The 16,216-nt window shown below is 34.1% G+C and overlaps 1 protein-coding gene across 2 annotated transcripts in view; it reads right to left on the reverse strand.

Annotated features, from left to right (window-relative positions):
• The window catches only part of atp13a2 (ATPase cation transporting 13A2), a 32,172-nt gene extending 17,052 nt beyond the window's left edge, over nt 1–15,120 (reverse strand). Inside the window, 17 exon segments of one of the 2 annotated variants that reach the window (NM_001080037.2) lie at nt 357–464; nt 723–929; nt 5,784–5,972; nt 6,187–6,233; nt 6,337–6,447; nt 8,475–8,633; nt 8,926–9,057; nt 9,149–9,215; nt 9,300–9,434; nt 10,565–10,634; nt 10,718–10,795; nt 10,885–10,964; nt 11,043–11,112; nt 12,647–12,705; nt 12,828–12,995; nt 13,077–13,177; nt 14,987–15,120. In NM_001080037.2, the coding sequence (NP_001073506.2) occupies nt 357–464; nt 723–929; nt 5,784–5,972; nt 6,187–6,233; nt 6,337–6,447; nt 8,475–8,633; nt 8,926–9,057; nt 9,149–9,215; nt 9,300–9,434; nt 10,565–10,634; nt 10,718–10,795; nt 10,885–10,964; nt 11,043–11,112; nt 12,647–12,705; nt 12,828–12,995; nt 13,077–13,177; nt 14,987–14,999 (1,794 nt within the window). In that variant the 5' untranslated portion in view covers nt 15,000–15,120. 2 annotated transcript variants of the gene reach the window in all.
• Nucleotides 15,121–16,216: the final 1,096 nt, after the last annotated feature.

Genomic DNA, 16,216 nt, shown 5'->3' on the forward strand with positions numbered 1-16,216 from the left:
GGTTCATTCCGCTGTGGCGACCCCGGATTAATAAAGGGACTAAGCCGACAAGAAAATGAATGAATGAGGAAAGAAAGTCAAACAGCTTTGGAACAAGTGAATGGAGTGTAAATTATAACAGAATTTAATTTTTTGGGTAAATTGTCCCTTTAAATGTTAATTATATGACATAAGTATCATTGGAATATAAGTGAGAGCCATTTTCAGATCATAAGAAACGTGATCTTTTTTCTGGAAAAATGCTGTGGTTGGATTTACTTTTTCTTTATTAGCCTTTCTCAATGCATCTTCCTCTAAAAGTCTAAGTCATTTCCTTCTGTTGTCACACCCAGTGTTCTGCAGATGCGTGAACTCACGTTTCCTTCTGTCAGGAGCTCAGATGCAGGAGGTCTCATCACTGCAAGCACTCTGTGTCCCCCAAATTCAGAATCATGTCCCATGTCATTCTCCGGCTCAGTCAGTTCCTGTGAATTGCATGCAAGATGACATCAAAACTCCCCTTAAACTGATTAAACACAACAAAGAAATGAGATGCAAATCCCTAAAATCAGCTCACAGCTTTCCATCATATCCAAACCTGTATGACTTGCTTTCTTCTGTCTTATACTTTGAAGAAAAACAATAACTGTAGAATTTCTCATAATATCCCCAATGTTTGACAGAAGAAAGTTATTCATTCATTTTTGACAACACATGAGGGAGAGTACAAAAGCAGTCATTACCCATCCAGTAGATTCAATCATTTTGAGCTCCAGTGGGTCTCCAAGTGCTTGACCGCCTAGTAAAGCCACAGAATGGCAGGAGGCGAGAGCAGACAGCATCAGACCAGGCTGGAGAAACAAAGGGTCAGGGACCAGCTCTCCAAACACTCCGCCAGTCACTTCCATCACACCCCACACATCCAAACCCTCCTCTGTCAGAGTGCCAGTCTAAAAACAAGCATTCAGTAAGGTCTAAATAAGAGTCGCACCAATTTAAAGACAGATACTATTTAATATTTACAACATTTACATGCATGGGTCTAAAATAAAATATCACAAGGAAATAAGCAATAAAAGGAAATAAAAAGTAAACAACATCTCTTTAAAATATGTATGCATTCTGAAAACGATGTTTGACTGCAACATGTATTGGTCATTTAGTCGTTACTTTCAACAGGATCTTTATATTTAGTAATAGAGCTGCAGAGATCTTATCTGTCATTGCTAACTCTCTTCTGCAAAATGCTGAGTACCACAAGCTAATTCATTTTTTATGTCTGAGAGATGAAAATGAAGGGATGAAACAAGTAAAGAGCTTTAATTTAATCATTTTAAATCTGTAAATTCTGACAATTTCAAGTACACAATATATATAGAAATTTCTTTTCTAGGTAATATTTTTAAGAAATTCCTTATAACATGCAGATTATTTCAAATGTGTATAACAAATAAACACACACACACACACACACACACACACACACACACACACACACACACACACACACACACACACACACACTTTTAAACAATAGTTTTAATAACTAATGTCTAATAACTGATTTATTTTATCTTTGTCACAATGACAGTAAATAATATTTTACTAAATATTTTTCAGGACACTTCTATACAGCTTAAAGTGACATTTAAAGGCTTAACTACATTATTAGGCAAGTTATTGTATAATCATGGTTTATAGACTATCCACAAAAATATAGCTTAAAGAGGCTAATAATTTTGTCCTTAAAAATTTAATCTGTTTTTATTCTAGCCAAAATAAAACAAATAAGACTTTCTCCAGGAGAAAAAAATATTATCAGAAAAAAAAATTTGCTTGCTCTGTTAAACATTATTTGGGAAATATTTAAAAAAATAAAAAAATCAAGGGGTGCTAATAATTTTGACATAAGCTTAACTAGGTTAATTGGGCAGGTAAGGGTAATTAGGCTAGTTATTGAATAATGATGGTTTGTTCTGATGACTATCAAAAAAATATATATAGCTTAAAGGGTCTAATAATTCCGATTGTCCTAACTATACGAATACAGGGAAAGCAATCAAAATAAAAATTATAGACAAAAGACAAAAAAATTATAATAAAAAACCTACATCACCAATCATTCCCTACCAGACCCATTTACAATAAAACAAAACGTATGATAAAGACTTATTTTACAATGCACAAAAAATGATACATTATCCCATAGTGTTTCCATTAAGACAGGACGAAAGGGTGCCAGATTTTGTTAAATACTTCAATTTTGTGCATCAAACAGCATTTACCTTGTTCCAAGTGTAAAGTATAATTCAACTATCCAAGATATAACTTGACTGTAAAAGCTTACTTTCACTTCAATAAAAACGACTGCAATTAATATGCTAAATTTACATATACTATATTAAAATTCATTCATTCTATTTTTCTTCAGCTTAGTCACTTTATTCATTAGGGGTCACGACTGCAGAATGAACCGCAGACTTATCCAGCATATGTTTTACATAGCGGATGCCCTTTCAGCTGAAACCCAGTACTGGGAAACATCCATAAACAATCATTCACATTCATACACTACAGATAATTTAGTTTATTCAATTCACCTGTACCGCATGTCTTTGAACTGTGGGGGAAACCAGAGCACCCGCAGGAAACCCACGCGATCACAGGGAGAACATGTAAAATCCACACAGAAATGCCAACTGACTCAGTTAAGACTCAAACCAGCGACCGTCGCGCTGTGAGGTGATAGTGTTAACCACTGACCCACAGTGTTGCCCTATATTAAAATATATATTTAAAATATAATCTTGTCAATAAATGTATCCACACTAACTAATTTAAGCGTAAACGTCCTACAGCCAGCAGATCTGGCATGGGGAGTGGTCTCAAGCTGGCTATAAAAGAAATATGATCTTTACTGGTGTAACCTGAATCACTGATGACGTAATCGCTACACAAACAGACACTATGGACTGAGTAATAAAACAAAGTTTATTTTAACATCCTGAAGCCAATTATAAGATTAGGGAAATGTTTAAAACGGCAGTAGCACTTGTTCGTTTTTTAATTTCACAATCGGTCTGTGTCTCTACTGTGTTTTTTAATACGTTTTTCGGGTGTATTAAGACAGGATTGTATTTATTATTTGACAGGGAGAAAAGTAAGAGAAAGAGAGGAGGTTAATGACATCGGAAAAGGTCTACAAGCCAGGACTTGAACTAGGGATTCCCAAAGCACAATGGCCCTGTATGTTGAACAGCTAACAGGCCCAACCAAATCCAGTAAATTCAGGGGTCACTGGCGTGAGAAAAAAAATTGGCCTTGATCATTGGAATTAAAGACCTTTGTCATTCCGGAAATCTCAAATCTTCTTCATTATGAACATATATCATTTATTTAATCAAGCACTAAACCTGCTCATTTGAAGCATCACATGCTGTCAAAAGCATCACATACTGTTTGATGTGTATATGGATCGTAGTCAGAATATGATTAATATGACTATTATTGCCGTTTTTGCAGTATAAATGGTGGTTTTGCTAGTACTAATGTGCATTTTTAAAAATATACATTTTAGGTTTTTTATTCACCTTATTCTCCATATACCAGAGGACATTCATTTTTAGATGTTAAAAACAGCTCGTTTTGCTGCTTGGTGTTGCAAACTGATATTTTCTTATTATATTATTCTACTTTGTCTGTATAGTCATGCAAACACTTGTTTGTAGAGCAAGTAATTTGACCATTTTCTGACGCTTATTATTCCTAGTCATTTCTCCCATACGCAGCTGAATCGGAAGTTCTAAAACAATCGCAAAAACGAGCACACTTCCGCATTGAAGAATAAGGTCAATACCCTTAACTTTTGACAGGACAGTAGATAGTGTAGGCGGCAAACAGGGAACAGTATCGGCAAAAGACCTCAAGTCAGCAATTCGCCTCAAGCACCTTAGTCACCATGCTAACCGCAAGGCTCCTAATGGCCACTAATGTGGATTTTTAATATCTGAAACCTAAAATAGGTGTTATGTGAAAAAAAAACACTGATAAGTTTCTCTGGCTCACTACCAGCCTTCACGGGAAAGCAGATTTAAATTTAGTAGCTGATTAACCACTGCACTGAACATTCAAATCATGCCAATATAATCGTACACTCCAGAGAACAACACTGATCATTTTGGTGTAGTGAACTCATCAAGGGGTAATGAGCAGTCACTGAAAAGGAGAAAATTTTGTAGTAAGTGCCAGTGTTGATCGAAAATGATGTAAGAGTCACATGAATGCTGACAGAACTGTTCACACTTCAGTGGCACTGCAAAACATCAAAAATGTATCAAATTTTATGCCACATATAATAGCGCCACAAATTGGGATTTGAAAAAAATCTGACTGCTTACACTGTCAAGGCAATAAAAAATCAGAGTCACATAAAAAAAGGGCAAAGAAATCTGATTTGGGCCACATGTGCATAAAGTGTGAATGTAGCCTTATGTTAAAAAGTCTGCTGACAAACACAACTATCTTGACTTGTCTGCTTTAAACAACTCCTTTATGTCTATGTTAAGTTTATTAGTAATCAAAAATTTAAACTATTGGTCTGAAAACATTTTCTTTAACTGAAATTGCACAAAAAAAGTAAACTAGGCATGTTTAACTACACATGGCCTACCAAATGGTTGACCATATTTTGACTGTTTTAATAATGGTTTACACACACAGCATTGTTGCTTTAGAAAAATAATAATAATAAATAAAATCAAACAAACATAATCCTTTTGCAATACTACACTTGATTTTGGTTTTATTGTAAAAAAAAAACAAAAAAAAGAGAGAAGGTGTTAAATGAGAATCTAAAATATGTTATAGCATACTTCAAAAAATAAAGATGATTTAGTATTCAAAAATGCTTTATTTTGATTTTGTTTTTAAATACATTTGTCTTGCACATCATTTTTTCAGATTTTTCATAGTATATGTAATAATTACGGTACTTTTACCATGAACCGACATATCTACCATTTGGTAGAGGTTGATATCTTAGAAATGATGGGATGTGTTGAAAAAAATGCATTGATTGTGTAAGTTAAGAAATGCAATCCAAACTTTTTTTTTTCTTTTTGGAGGGGCAGTTAAAGGGTTAACATGAAGTTTGCCTTAAATCTTCATATTATTTTGACTTTCTTACTAAGAGGTTTGCACAAGAGGTAATGTAAGCTGTATAAACATTAAGCTTTGCTTTGGTTGACTCTAGATGTGTTCTGTTCTGCTCTGCTCAACTAGAATTGGCAAAACTAAAACCGAAACCAAATATATAAAAACAAATTAGAAACGTGTACAAAATAAAAACCTAAACTAACAAAACCATTTAATGAAACTAATTAAAAGTAAACAGAAATTTACACCGATTAAAAAAATAAAACCTAACTCAAAAAAAAAATGCTAAACTGTAGTAACTTTGGTCTCTGTACAGAGCCAGTGTCAAGAGAAGGTTTATTTGTAAGGGCATCCTGGATTGCATCAGAAGACTATGTTTATTTTATTTCCCTCTGAGCATTTGACTGTAGAATGTTTGTTGAAAGAGGAAGCAGTCAGCTGTACAATCCATGAGATCAGCTGAAATGAATAATACTTTTTTCTGTAAATAATGCTTTTATATGGATAATATTTGCTATGTCATGACGTTTGCTAATCAAAACACTGGCTGTTTTCTGGTAAGTCACAGGACCTGTATCTTAAAAACAACAGGAAGGACAGCATTTCTAATGAAGTGATATAGATCATCTTCACAAATCGCATTGTCTCACCTTATCAAAGCAGAAAAGTGATATCTTGCCACAGATGTTAATGCGAGGCGGGCTAATGCAGAAAACCCCCTGACGCTTCAGCCGATTCTGGGCGTAGATGGTCGCTGTAGTTATAGCAGCAGGAAGAGCAGGTGGGACTATAATTGTCACAATATCCAGAGAGCGGATGATTAGTTCTTTCCAGGGTGTCTGAGAGCAGAAGAAGTGGACACATATAGAAATTCAAGAAGATTTTAAGCAGAAATCATTGTAAAGACAGCTGTAGGATTTATTTGGGTAGAATATCATTTTAAACCAAATTAAAGTAGTGCAAGAAACCTTGAGTTGGACGTGGTGTTCCATTCAAGTCATAAACTTATTGGTTGTGTGTACATACCTGTATATATATATATATAAAACTTACATTGCTCTTTGAAAGAATCACAAGGCTGTAAATGGTGCCGATCAGAGCTGAAACACACATTGATATTGATTAAGGCTCACCAATATGAGGATAAAACATGAACTAATGTCCTCATATCACATGTAAAAGAGTACTACTTATACTACTTACCCAGAAGTCCTAGAAAAAGAAGGAACTTCATGGCATCTCGGTAAAAGCGGAAGTCTAAGGGCTGAGGGTAGAGAATAGAGCTAATAAGGTCTCCTTTGGCAGTTAAAAAACCTAAGGAACAGAAATGAAAGTAGTCTTGTGACAAAACAAAAGGACTTTTCTGAAAATTCTGTAGCTCTAACTGTAGAAAACTACAATCAATCAGACATGTTTAAAGTGCATTCAGTCAGTTGAATGTGTAATGCATCTACTATGATTAATAAATTTAGGCAAGTATGATTTATTTATTTTTTTATTAAAGGATCATCTTAGGCTTCAATTAATGATAAAAATACAGAGATAATGTTAAATAGTATTACAATTTGTTGGCACCTCCACACTCCCTGGACCGGAAACACTGGCTGTATAAGTTTTTGGACATTGCAAACATGGAACTGTCTGTGGTGAGGATGCATGGCGCTTTGACAAAAACTATTACCTTATGAATATGTGCAATAACTAAGATAAAAGATAGGCCATTATGATTATTTTATTTTATTTAACCTTTGTGTAAAAATACAATGTATCTACTGTACCTTTGTTAAAAGTGTTTTTATAAGAAGTTAAATGCAGAGGTACATTTATTTATTTACATGTATTGTAATGTTTCTCCTTTTTTCTCTTTTATTTATTTCTTTATTATTATTATTATTATTATTATTATTATTAATTATTATTATTATTCTCTCTAACTTCTTGTTTTGGTTCTGATTTGTTTCCTTTTTTGTTTAATTATTTATCATTTTCGCCAGGGGTAGGTGGCTTGGCGTGTTAATAAAAAACGCATTTGGTTGCCATTCTTGTCTATAACAATCTATGTCAGTTTATTTCCAACTGTTTAATAAAAATTTGATCGAAAAAAATATTATCACAATTTATAATACCACTATTCAGTTTTCTATTTTTTAAAATGCGATTGCTCATAATGGTAAAAGTAAACTTTAAGCAGCCAAAACTCCAGTCTTCAGTGCCATATGATTATTTTGGTGCCCATGAAACATTTTGTGGAAACCATGACACATTTTGTGCAATTCTTTGACAAAAAAGCAACAACATTTATTTGTAACAGAAATTATATACATACATACAGTTGAAGTCAGAATTATTAGTCCCCCTTTGAATTTTTTTTCTTTGTTTAATTATTTCCCAAATGATGTTTAACAGAGCAAGGAAATTTTATACAATTTTTTAAAACCATTTTAAGGTGGGCGAGGCAGTGGCGCAGTAGGTAGTGCTGTCGCCTCACAGCAAGAAGGTAGCTGGTTCGAACCTCGGCTCAGTTGGCGTTTCTCTGTGGAGTTTGCATGTTCTCCCTGCCTTCGCGTGGGTTTCTTCCGGGTGCTCCGAAGTGTCCAAAGACATGTGGTACAGGTAAATTGGGTAGGCTAAATTGTCCGTAGTGTATGAGTGTGTGTGTGATTGTGTGTGTGGATGTTTCCCAGAGATAGGTTGCGGCTGGAAGGGCATCCACTGCGTAAAAAGTTGGCGGCTCATTCCGCTGTGGCGACCCCGATTTAATAAAGGGACTAAGCCAACAAGAAAATGAATGAATGACCATTTTAAGGTCAAAATTATTAGCCCCTTTAAGCTATATATTTTTCCGATAGTCTACAGAACAAACCATCATTATACAATATACATCGATATACTTGCCTAATTACCCTCTCCTGCCTAGTTACCCTAATTAACCTAGTTAAGCCTTTAAATGTCACTTTAAGCTGTATAAAAGTATCTTAAAAATATCTAGTGAAACATTATTTACTGTCATCATGGAAAAGATAAAATAAATCAGTTATTAGAAATGAGTTATTAACATTAATATGTTTAGAAATGTGTTGAAAAAATCTGCTTACCGTTAAACAGAAATTGGGAGAAAAAATAAATGGGGGCTAATAATTCAGGGGGGCTAATAATTCAGACTTCAACAGAACATTTTCATGAATCCTAACAATCTTCACAACAATAAAATCTTTATTGTCAGTATTAAGTAATGTAATTTGCCGTTGATGAATTGATGAAAGTATTATTACAAATTTTTTTTTTTAAATCTTAAATGTATTGTTTATTAAAAACACATTGTATTAGCTTATAAAAATCACCTGTGCATGTTACGACAGCAATAGCCCCTTTTCCAGGACCACCTCCTTTAGCCTGGATAATCTGTGTGCCACAAAACAAAGTGTGTCTGCGCTGAGACTCCGGATTATATGTGGCCTCAGAATTAGACAATGGCGTCTTCATCACAGGTATGCTCTCACCTACAAGCAAAGGGCCAAAGAACAAACATATCAAGAAAAAGAACACTTGTTAATTAGTGACATGGACAGTGTTTCTCTGCACTTGTTGCATCCTGATTTACAAAAAACAAAAAAATGTCTGACCATTTGGGATTATGCACAGACGTAAACATTTTCAGTAGTATAACAGCACACCGTGAGTGTATATTAACAATATTTGTTGTTCAATTTTGCCATCTGATATAGCATTTGGACCAAGAAATTGTGACTCAACAAAGATGCACAATTTCACAGACGCTCAGTATTTTCTCACCAGTCAGCATGCTTTCGTTCACCATGCACTCCCCGGCCACCAGGGCAGCATCACAGGGCAAGAGCAAACCCTCAGCTGGAATTACAACACAGTCTCCTGGAACAAGCTCTTCAGAGCTCACACACTCCTCCTCTAGAAAACACACACACACATAAACAGGTTAGCACAAAGAAAAAGCCACTTTGATGGTTGCTTATTTTTGCTGTTTAGTAAGCAACATCACCTCCGGTGTCCCTGCGCACAGTAACGTTCACTATCAAACAGGCCATGCGGCGGAGAGTGGTGCTTTGCTGCAGAGACATAAATAAAACAACTTCTCATTATGTGTAATTAAATTAAGAAGGCTTAAAGGAGCAACCATAATGTTTGCATACCTTACGCGTTTCATAAAGGGACACTCCAATTGAAATTAAAGATATGATGAAGATGCAAGCTGCATAATAGACATATCCATCTGACATCCACAGGATGATACTAAACACTTGAAATATGTAGAACGGATTGAGCACCTAAACAATACAAGGAAAGAAAGAATTTCCAAATATAAAAAAAAAAAAAAATAAATAAAAAGTTGCACAATGTTAATTTTTAAGTTGGCAAAAAAACAAAACATGGATAAATCACACTTGAAGTCGAATTTCATAATTTAACTTAAAAAAATATATAAAATAGGTTGTCAATAGTCCTAAATAAAACATTTATAAACATAATATGTATTTTCATTTGCCCTAATCCACAACAAATCCTTTGAATTAAGGATTCACAATATACTGGCAAAAATATTGGTAAGTGCTTATTTTTACCAATATTGTTTTAGGCTCAATAAGATAATTATTCACCTGCTATATTAAAGCTCATAAATAATAGATTTCTGCCAGTTCAGATGCATGCTGCTGGCCATTAGGGCTTTGACTGGTGCCTTCCACATGTCATGACGTGTTGCATGCAACAAACACATACTTTAGAAATGTTTTAACTAAAGAGAATACAAGATGTTTGCAAGATATGTGTTTGTTATCAGTTTCCAAGAAATAAAACAGTCACAGTGGGGCATTCCGAAATTCAATAGAATTGAGAACAGGACGAAGGAATAAAAATTCTGGTATACATTAAAATGAAATTACAGAGACTTAATATAGAGATTTAATGGCCAAATTTAACAAATTTGAAATAACACTGAAACCAAGTTGTGGAAAGCCTGTTATACAAATACTCTGTTCCTCTCTTATGTAGCACGAACGCAAATGTATGTCACTTTGACATGCATTGCATTATACAATTCACAGCATGTTTAACGGATATAAAAACTATGCTGATACAATAAAAAGTTAAATATTCTGGAAAATGTGGTACTAATATAGGCTCAATTACTATTTAAAGGAATAGTTTAGCCAATTTTGGAAACCTGTAAACATTGACTTAACATTTTTCCCTACTATGGCAGTAAATAGTTAAAGGTTTCTAACATTTTTCTAAATATCTGCTTTTGTGTTTAACAAAAAAAGAAAAATCATAAAGGTATTGAACCACTTGAAGAGTAAATGGTGAGTACATTTTCATTTTTGGGTGAACGATCGCTTTTTTATTATATAAGGGCCATTAATGCAAAATATTTTTTTTACAGAAAATAAATATTTACCTCTTCGAAGAGAAGCTGCAGGTAAGACTTGACTGGTACGTCAATGATATTGGCCCCAAAAATCTGTTTCCTAAAAGAAAAAAAGAGTGCATAAGATTGTGTGTTGCATGAATTATGTTAATATCTCATAAAGACATAGAAAACAGTACAGACCTTGTGCTCTGGTCTGCTCGACTCAGTCCTTGCTGTTGACCATGCAGGTCAGCGCAGGTCCAGCCTTCACTGAGAACACTGGAGACAGATGATCATTTGTCATCACATTATTTCAAACAGCTTTATAACTCTGGAGAAAGGAAACTAATAAACACATTAGACAGTACCTTGCTTTGCAAAAGGCTCCTTTCTTGGAGATCCATATGTAGCGCATGCCCTCAAACACATAGTATCTGAGTAGTGTTTTCTAGAAAACAAGATAGGGTCAAGCTGATGAAGATGTAATGTGTAATGTACAGTCTGTTTTTATTCCACTCTTTTTTACCTTTTCACTGTGTAGCTGCACAGTGTCTCTCCATTCATTCTCATCCGCATCACCTACTGCAAAGTCCAGACTAAAAAGAGTTCAACATAAGTGTTATACAAGAATAGCTTACAAAACAGCTCCATAAATGTTAGAGTATTATTATTTACCCATTAAAATAATAATACTCTACAGTGTCCATCTGGATTCTCATTTGTTTAACTCAAATTCAATTCAGCTCAACAAATACACATAACATAACAAACATAACACATAAGCGCTTCACCATTTCAATTATATTTTTTCTGAATAAAATCACTAACTAAAAAAATTATATATATATATATATATATATATATATATATATATATATATATATATATATATATATAATTTTTGTGATAGGGATTTTATATATTATATATTTATTATATATATATAATTTTATAACTCTTATTTTCATATTTTTTGTAATACAAATACAGAAAATGGGTTTTATGTTTTTCAATAAAACAACAAAACTGTTATACAACTTTCAATTTATTTTACTTGCATTTATTTAAATTTTCTTTGACCCATATAAATCTACAAATGTTTATACATTCATAACTTCTCATAAAATCTTGTTTTTAAAACCAAACAATGTATTAGTTTTTCTCAGTCACTTTGGTCCATTTCACAGATCAGAATTAAAATTCTCAAAACTACCTGTGTAATCTTCAGATCATTGTGTCACTCTCAGCAGTGAATATTAAATCACACTGAACTAAACTGTAGAAGCGTTATACAAATAAAGATTAATTGAATTGAACTTGTGCAGATCAAAAAAAGCAGTTTTTCAGTCCTTTGAACAAGTTACAAATGCTTTTGTACATCCATGCAAATGATGATGTGAAATTCTCTGATGCTTCCTGCATTATCAATTGCGTATGTCATGTTGATCAAAATGTATTATTTTGGTCTCTGTTAAATAGTCTCACCCCTACAACATTCAATATCTTGTTCATGGCATAAGTCTTCACATGCAAAATGGCTGAACAGGTTGTCATAATATTTTATCATAATGACTTTTTCTTAACATTTTCATTCAATTGGTACATTTCTCCCAAGTGATTCTTGACTTTTTCTAATGAAGGTGCATCTCAAAGCAGATTTTTTTCATCTTCTTTTTCATTTCTGTATCACAATGACATGATCTGACAATAAATTACAGCACAAACAGCAAAAAAGACATAGTTTACATCAGAACACCTCTCGAACACAGTTATATTGACAACATGACTAAGTGTTTTGACTGTCTTATCCGTACACACTGACAGCAGGACTTGTCATTCTGACAGCACTGACACGTGCATTTAACACAGAAAGGTAGTTTTGAGAGATGAACTAAGGATTTTGAGCAAAAGACTGGCTCTTGCAGGTCATCCATGGTGTTTTTCTATTTGTAGGCGTTGTTTTGAGAAATGCACTTGCTGTTTTGCAAATTTCAATTCTAATCTGAGAAATATACCAAAGAGACTGAGAAAAACTTTAACACAAGCAGCAGGTTCCTTTCTAAACGACAGGGATAAAACACATGATTACAAAAGGAGAAGCATGAGAACACAATGAACTGTGAGTCTCACCTGCCTTCCTCAACCTCCTCTGTAATCACATCCACCACAAACTGCTGTCCATATCTGTCCTGTTATAATAAAACAAAAAAAACATGCTTCCTCATTATGGACAAGCAGTGAGCTCGTTTAAAAAGTTACATCAATACAAATGGATACAAGAATACAAGAAAGTAGCATAAAGACAAAGTACCTTTAATAATAAAACATCCGCCATTGAAATGGGACAGGACTTGCATCGGGCCAGTATGCCAATACGAGGACGCCATTTGAAGAGCACGAGCAGCAGGCCGACAGAAAATACTGCCCCAATTCGGCACAACCACACCTTCCAGCACACCCATCTGTACCCCTGAACGTCCTGAGAAACAAACCACATCACATTATAAAATGAACAGTGCTAAACTAACAATTTATTGTTCACAACATTCCAACACAGTACCATATGTGAGACGAGACTGAGCTCTGGGGGTCTTGGATCCTTTATGAGGGGTTCAGTGTCAGGGGAGGAGGATGCCCCATCCAGCCCCGGGACACAGTTCCCTGAAAGAAAATATCCTGATCAGCTGCGGTCCTTAAAACATTAGTGCAAACACAGTAAATAAACTTTGTAGCGCACACATCACTCCCGTTTGGTAAATACAAGATCGCTCTTCAGTATGTCTTTATGACATCAGTAGGGATCAACATGAGGTTTAATGTTGACGTTTAATAAAATACGTCCACGTTGTGAATAACCAGCTGGCAGATTAAGTTGACGTCTTGTGTTGTATGAAGTTAATAGATGCCATCAGATTTATTTTGAATGATATGGTTTTATTTGTCAATATTAGCTTAACACATGATACTTAATTAGAAATATTAACAACAACAATAATAATAATAATAATAATAATAATAATAATAATAGTAAAATGCAATTATTTAGTACATATAGCTGGGTACAAATGAAAAATGCTTGTAAATGCATCTTTATTTCAAGTCAAACTTGAGGAACTTGAGATCCTGGAGTTTTTCCAGGTCAAAAAAAGACTGTAAAGGAGAAGATCAAAACTGAAAACATCGTATTTCTCTTTTTTTTTAGATCATGTGCTTACTTTGTGATGTTTAAACATCTAGAAAAACAAAAAACAAGCAAAGCAGAAGAAGAAATGCTGACTTTTACTTTACAGATGCTTTTTAAACCAAAGTGACACTCAGCAAAACAACTGATTTTTATCATTAAGTTAATTTATATCTAAATTACTGTCGAATAGTTGTAGGAAATATTTATATTGAGTAATATAACAGCTTAAACTGACCAATAGATAGGATGGACACAAAATAAAATACACTGCTTGTGCTTTGTTTAAAGAATCTTCTTACAGTTTTATTACAGTGCTTGAAATACAGGTTTTACCACATCAGAAGAGTGGAGAAGAAGACAACAGACAATGAAAGCCTGTAGCAAATGTGCTGGAAACATAACACCAAAGCCTTAATTCAGAAGTCCAACAAACTTTGATTCAACCTCGAGACAAGTATTTACACAACGTATTAAAGGAATTTTAGTCAATCCAACAATTAACATTGGCATTAACACTAGAAACGATGCGTAAATTTCAAAGAAAGATAAAGAGGTAACTTACCGCCCTTCTCTGGTAGAAGTAACGTTACCGAGCTAAACTTCCACGAGATTTGTCTACGACATTACAGTTTATACTAAGTAAAATATCCACAACATCAATAAACCCAAAAGTGAAACACGAAATGCCCCCGTTACCGCTCAGGTACACCTCCCCACGCAAGAACCACCATCTCCGCCTACATTTCACTATTAACCTGTAATGAGAAGACTCTTTTCTGCGACTCGGCTCTTTCAAACCGCGCCTAACAAAGAATTGGCTCGAGTCGATTCATTTCATGGCAAATCAAGCACCGAGAGAAAAAAGATCCGACTCCAATGAACAATTTCCTCACGACACGAACAGAACAATTCAGTTTTTATTTTAAATCACAGTCTGCACATCACATGCCCTCATATTCGTTTCTGTGGTCTGTATAATTTTACTAGATTACTAAAACAACAAATACACAGTATAAACAGCACGACAGTCTACAATTACAAAGTCAAGAAACTTAAGAAATGTGACAGCCAAGATGTTCTCCTCACTGACTCTCAACAATTACAACAGCACCAAGACAGCATATAAGTTACAGTTTTATTCAAATGTCATGCGAATTACACTTACAGCCTGTAAATACATGAAATTATTATGACTGTCAAAAAGACTTTATGGGCTGCGATTGTTTCCTACGTTCAGCTTTAGTGGCATTTTATTCATTACAGCATGCGCAGGAGAATGCACTTACCTTTAGCATCCATCTGTGAACTAAAGGGTGAATGCTAAAGCTCATACTTTCCCCTCTAGAGTCATTATTTTACACACACAACAGCAGAAACTAACAGTTTCTGAATCAGCTGTCAGTTTTAGGAATGTGACGTCATAGCTCTTCTTCCTTTACGTTCTTTTGTCATCTCAGCAACTGAACACCGCCACCTGGAGGACATCATGACACATGACTGTGATCTTAAACATGCAGGTATCTTTATATGTGTTACAAGAAACTACAGCCCACAGAACAAAATAATATTGGTTAATTTTGTGTAAAATTCAATTTTTGTAGGTTTCTGCATTATGATGCTTCTGATTTACATGAACATTAAACACAGGTCTCCGTTCTCAAACAAGATAATCAATATTAGCACAACACTCTTACACATCAGTGTAAATAAACTCAATGTAAACCATTTTTTGTATTTTTTAAACAAGAATTGGTACTGTACTTGAAAACCAGAGTTTCATAACAAGAAAGCGGTTAAACGTCTAAAACATGTGCTTTTTTAATATTCTGCATTCATTTGTATTATTTTTCCATATGCCCTCTCTTATTTATTTCTTTTGCATTATTATTTTTTATTGTTTCTTCTTTTTCTTTCTTTTGCTTCACCATTGTTATATTTCTTTAAAACTGTCACATTTCTCTTGTTGCAAAAAAGTTATATCAGTACTGTTTGTACTATACTTCTGTCTGTTTGTATTTCTATATGTTGTAATTGCATGTTGTTATTGCAATAAAAATAGCACAACACTCCACACTGTTTTATACATTTTTGCACTAATTTAAAGCATTAAGTATGTGAGCTTTCCCCAATGAACATGTCAGATGGCAGCCGATTTCTTTTCTTTGTAAGTGCACCATCATTTTCTAAACTTCTGCTATGCCCCCTAAACAGGAGAAAAGACAATGCAAATTTAAAAACCATTCAAATAGGAGACAGTAAAGATTATTTTAATGAAAATAAAAGTTAAAGGTAGCAATGGAATTTGACACCAAAACGGCCGAGAGGGTCTCCGTATCCTGTATCCATAAACTGTAGTTGTCTGGGTGGATGTGGAAAATTTTCTTAGAAGGAAAACAAATATTGTGTTCAAGTTACAAAATTTGGATATTTGCTTTTATTCTGCCTATACATGCAAAAAAATACCTTTCTTGAACAATTTTTGTTATTATGGGAAAGTTTCATAAACATTAAAAAAT

This window comes from Danio rerio, chromosome 23, assembly GCF_052040795.2.
Source record: "Danio rerio strain M-AB ecotype USA chromosome 23, GRCz13ab, whole genome shotgun sequence".
In the NCBI taxonomy this organism is placed as follows: Eukaryota; Metazoa; Chordata; class Actinopteri; order Cypriniformes; family Danionidae; genus Danio; species Danio rerio.